Source organism: Alligator sinensis, unplaced genomic scaffold (genome assembly GCF_000455745.1).
Source record: "Alligator sinensis unplaced genomic scaffold, ASM45574v1 scaffold838_1, whole genome shotgun sequence".
Taxonomy (NCBI): Eukaryota; Metazoa; Chordata; order Crocodylia; family Alligatoridae; genus Alligator; species Alligator sinensis.
The window spans coordinates 124,233-129,589 of NW_005842996.1; the positions used below are offsets into that span (position 1 = coordinate 124,233).

Consider the following 5,357-nt stretch of genomic DNA (forward strand, 5'->3'; position numbering starts at 1 on the left):
GGAAGTTTGGCCAGAGCATCCTCCCCTTGCTCATTCAATGGACTGGCAGTAAAGCAAGGACCAACTTAGACTGAATGTCAAAAAAGGACATCTGGCTTCAAGGAACAGTCTCATGCTGTTTTTTTTGTTGAGGGGAGAAAAAGAGCAGCAGCACATGGCATGAGATGGACAAGGCAGAGGGGAAGGAAGAACAAGGACAGCCCAGGTCAGCAGCCTGGTCCCATGCAGCCCTGCTCACATACCCAGACACATGGTGTACAGACACTTACAGGGACCGGTCTCCTCAGTGGGAGCTTCAGAGACAGGTGTGTGTGGGTTATATCCTCACCATGTATATCCATAGGGCTGTATAAGCATCACTGACAGCAGGGTGGAGAGGACAAGACCTCTTGTGCTGGAAACATCTCAGCGAGGTCAGAGACACTGGGATGGGATTCAGTTGGCGGCTGGTTTGCTACAGGGGGGAGCTGAAAGACTTCTTGCAATAAACCCCAGTCTGGTCACATATTCATGACCGGTGGGTGGCAAGGATCACATCTCTCAATGTGTCGGAGGTCAGTGTCCCACCCACCAGCGCCCTCCTCTTGTAGACATGTCCCCTCCAAGTTGAGACAGGAAACAGGTCTTCTTCCCACGTGACCCAGGCTTTCAGAAAGAAGAGACCCATCGAGCAGCCTCACAGCATCCTCCCAGCGCTGAAGAGACCACACCATGTGCTGCCCCTGGGCTGGGATCCTACTCCTCATCCTGCAGGGTAAGTCTTTCAGCTCCTCGGTCTTTTCTCCCCACATAAGAACAATTCCCTTGTGCACAGGGACGTCCTGGCAGGATGGAAACACCCCGCGATGCTGCACAGGAGAGAGAGAGATGGGAGAGTTACAGGTGTCAGTCTCTGAGCGATGTAATAAAATGATGTGTGTGTTAAAAGCCCTTTGGGAACAGTGTAGACTGCGACTGCCAAAGTACAGAGCTCTTTTTAGCATCTACTTGGCCCTCTTGCACTTTATACCAACTTCCCAGGATATATTTTGGGGGAAGGTCACCTATTTTGGGGGAAGGTTGTTTGAAGCTGGAATTTCAAGAAGCAGAGGAAAGAAAAAGCCTCAAGAAAAGTGTTGGAAACAAGAGGTACTTTAATGCTTTCTGTGGTGATTTCAGATGAGCCATAGGGGGAACACCCTGTATCTCTGCAGGAGCGGTAGGGTAGAAATGTAAGTGGATGGTTTTTTTTCATGTGTGCAGCAAATGATCCTTGTCTGTGTCTGGTCCAAGCTGGGTGTGATGATATTGCAATGGATGCTTGAACAGGGACAATTTTTCAGCCCAGCCTCTTGGGGTTTCAGTTTGTCATTTCTCTCCGAGAAATACAAATCATATGAAAATGATGATTTATGGAAACGAGGATTGAAAGGAGCTCAAAAGGCCTCCAGGACTTGTGCGAGGGCTGTTTGCAGGGCAGGCAAGGGGCTGTGTGATGCATCTTGGAGAGATTTATGGTCGTGTTTGTTCTTGGCAGAAATGAGAGAGAAGCAGATCTCTGCATTGGGAGAAAATGTGAAGTCCTGGGCTAAGGAAAAAAAACAATTTGGCTCCTCTCTGACAACTCACAGCCAGGGAGCATTGGTGCTCCATGCACGGAGAATAAGGGCACAGTTAAATAGAACTCCCCCTTCTTCATTTCCTACTGTATATCGCTGCATTTCAATTTTTCTTTATGTCTCATCCAATATTATGTTCACATGAATCGAGTGGGTTATTTTCTTGTGTGCTTTCCCCAGTGACCCCAAATCCTGTCACTTCATAGCTCTATCACAGGTGATTTTATGGTTCTTTCAACTGTGTCACTTTAGTGAAAGCTGTGAATAAATGAAGATGTTGCAGCGGGGGAGCCGACTGCACTGGTGCCCCCATGCATACACCGTGCTTTCCCCTGCAGTGGCGGCTTCCCAAGAGGGGCTGTGGCTGCAGCAAAGCCCAGCAGAGATCTGGATGATCCCAGGGCAGACTGCAGAGCTGAACTGCACTATTTTACACAAACGATCATTTCTACACTGGTACAAAGAACATCAGGATGGCAGTCTGCAGTGGGTTGCCCAGAGTGGTAAATATGTAGAACCAAAACAAAGATATTCAAGTAAAGTGAGCAGCACCGGGAAAACGCACTCTCTTGTCATCAACAAGCTACAGGAGGAGGATTCTGGGGTCTATTATTGTGCCCTCGATGTCTCTACACACACCGACTTCACGAACGGGACCAGGCTGATCGTCTCCGGTGAGTTTCCAACAGGTCAGATATCATCAGTCCAGTAACAGGAGGCAAAAAAAATTCCCCTTTTGCACAACTCTGCCCCCCGCAGCATCCGCTCCAAGCTGGGAGTGAGCTCAGGGCCAGCAGGGGCCAGGCAGTGCCCCGGGCAGGGGGTGGGAGCAGGAGACCGGGGCTCTGGGGCTCACTCAACAGACCCAGGATTTCAACCATTTCAGCTCCCAGAAGCTCCCACGTGGGAGCCCAAAGACACAGCCGGGATTTCCAAACTGCGCAGCCCCAGCAGCTGAGACCCCAGTGCAGGGACCTGGGTGCTGGGCACCAGGTAGAAATCTCCCCCTGATTTCCTGTCTCACAGATTCCCGTGGGGCTCAAGGGCCTGGTATAAAGGCTCATGTCGTGGTTCAGGCTGCACCAGGCAGTTTCCCCCTCTATCTGTGGAGTAGTAGGGAGAGAGCACCCATCTGCCCCCCCACCCACCACTGTCCCTGACTGTGGATTTCCCCCCATGTCCCATGCAGAGACCCAGAGGAAAGGGAGGGAAGGAGGCAGGAACCGTGTGGGCTGGGCACCAGGGCCACCCCTCAGGCAGATGGGAATTAATCCACCTGGGAGATGTCCACTGGTGGCTCCTGTGCTGCGCTGCTCCTTCCCAGTTCTCATGGCCATTGGGGAAACTGAGGCACAGAGCAAAGTAGCCACTAGCTCACAAGGGGCACTGGGGAAGGTAGTGCGGGAGGGGGGCTTTTCTGTCTCCATAGCTCATGTTCTTCTCACCAGACCAGGTCTCCCTCTGTGATCTGTACCCCATGCAACTGCTGCCAGCACGACACAAGAAACCCCAGTAAAAGTACCTGGGTCCATGTCCTGTTAGGGGTTTGGTGTTGAAACTGGGGTAGACAAAGCCCCGGGCATCTCAGCTCTGCTGCTGGGGCTGGGTGGGCATGAGCTGCCTTATGGGGAACAGCCCATGTCCCTCCAGTTTCTGGCCCTGATGTTCCCACTCTTGTGCAGACACCCCACAGCCCAGCCTTGCCATCCTGGCGCCTTCGCCCCCAGAGGACACTGAGCTCCCAGACCCCATCCCCCTGCTCTGCCTGCTCTTCCCGCATGCTCGGGGCTGGGGGGCACCTCTCTGGGACACTGGGGAAGATACAAGAGCCCTGGACAGGGAAGGTGCTTGGAGCCTGACGATGGTCCCCAGGAAAAGGTGGGATGCGGGGACTTGCTGGACCTGCACCGCCAGAGAGAAGGGAACCGAGAGAAACATCAGCACTGCCGTGGCCAAAGTCCTGGGCACCACATCAGAGGGTAGGTGAGGCCCTCTCCACTCCCCGCAGCCTCTGGGATTGGACCACTCATCTGCTCCCAGCCGCAGGCTCTGTGCCCTGCTCTCAGCGTCTCCTCTCCCCGCAGGGCCCTGCTGGGTCGTGCGCTGGGTGGGGCTGCCCTGCATCTGCCTCCTCCTGCTGATGCAGAGCCTGATCCTGCTCTCCACCAAGTGCCCCTGCACAGGTAATGGCCGCAGCATGCTCGACGTTCAAGCCCTTGGCCCCATCCCTGCCCCACTAACAGCCCCTGCTCTGCTTCCTCCAACAGGGAGAGCGGCAGCACCGGGAAGCAATGTGCGCCCGAGGCAGAGCCCAGAGGTAACTGCTTCTCCAACTGTGTCACAAAGATGCTCAGAACTGGGGTCTGGGCTCATCCTCCAGCAACTCGGCGGAATTGCCGTATTAATGATTGATTCCCCGCTGCTGTCAGCGCTGTGCTGGGTTTGTGGTGCAGAACTGCTGTGTCCCACCCCAGAAGTGGCTGCATGTCTGTGGGCAGACACGGTGCTGTGTGTGGGGTAGTGCAAAAGAAAACCCAGACCAGGGCATTTCTGAGTCTGAAAAAGGTCCCAGGAAGCAGGTCAATTGAGGGGACCGTGTGATCTAATGGGCAGGACACCTGAGTCCTCTTTCTAACTCTGGGTCTGAGAACCTGAAAGCTTGTGGCGAAATCCTGGCCACTCTCTGGGCATCAGGTTCCCCTCCCACTTACAGTGTCTTCACTTATCGGCACAATCCTTATCCGGTGCTCATTCAGCACCAAGCACTGTGGGGCGCTGACCTCAGCTGGGGTCTCTGGGCTGTGCTACCCACAACTGATGCGAGATCTCTCCTCTTGTGTTGCAGACAGAATATGCAGCTGTGAGCCACGGCGGCAGAAATGCTCCTGAGTAACTGATGTGCTCGCAGGTTCACCCTTAAAATAAAAAGTGTGAGCACACACGTGTGCATTAGGGAGAGACATGTAAAGCCAAGCAGCTGCCCATTTTGTGAGTGTGTGAGGAGGAGGGTGAGAGGGCAGGCTGGCTATCAGACATAGGAGGTCACATTTCTTGGCATTTTGTGGCCAGAACCAAACATTATCAGGATGGAAACAGTACAAGGGGCAGGACATGGTATTTATTAGGCAACAGAGACACGCAGCTTTGGGCCAGGAAGTCAGCCCCACACTGGCCACCGGTGAGGCAGAGCAGGGCGTGTGCATGTCCCATGCAGGCTCCCACCATCCTGCCCCACCACCTTGGGTCCCCCCGGGTCTGGGCCCTGCACACACCAGGGGCTGCTGTGGCAGAAATGCCCCGTTGGTGCCCCTCTCCAGAGATCTGTCTCAGCCAGCCTGAGAGGCTGCTGTTGAATCTCTCACAGCGGGGATCTCGCTCCTTGTCTGCAGACAAAAGCCTGGCGCCTGGGAGGCGATGCTCTGGTCACCTGGGCAGGGGGGGAAGACCCGGCCCTGCGCGCGGGCCCAGGTAGCCAGGGATGCCATGCAGATTGGACGGTTTGTAGCCAGTATTGGCAGCTTCGATTGGACCGGCTGCTGAGGTCAGAGAGGTTATAAAAAGGCCTGGGCCAGGAAGAAGGGCAGCCATTATCCATGAGTGTGGCAGAAATGCCCCCGTCGGTGCCCCTCTCCAGAGATCTGTCTCAGCCAGCCCGAGAGGCTGCTGTTGAATCTCTCACAGCAGGGATCTCGCTCCTTGTCTGCAGACAAAAGCCTGGCGCCTGGGAGGCGATGCTCTGGTCACCTGGGCAAGGGGGGG

The 5,357-nt window shown here is 54.8% G+C and overlaps 1 protein-coding gene across 1 annotated transcript; it reads left to right on the plus strand.

Annotated features, from left to right (window-relative positions):
* Window positions 1-711: 711 nt before the first annotated feature.
* LOC112548195 lies at window positions 712-4,491 on the plus strand. Its single transcript, XM_025193000.1, has 6 exons — window positions 712-754; window positions 1,937-2,272; window positions 3,281-3,577; window positions 3,683-3,781; window positions 3,866-3,915; window positions 4,444-4,491. The coding sequence occupies exons 1-6, from the start codon at window positions 712-714 to the stop codon at window positions 4,489-4,491; spliced, it is 873 nt and encodes a 290-aa protein (XP_025048785.1).
* The last annotated feature ends 866 nt before the right edge of the window (window positions 4,492-5,357 follow it).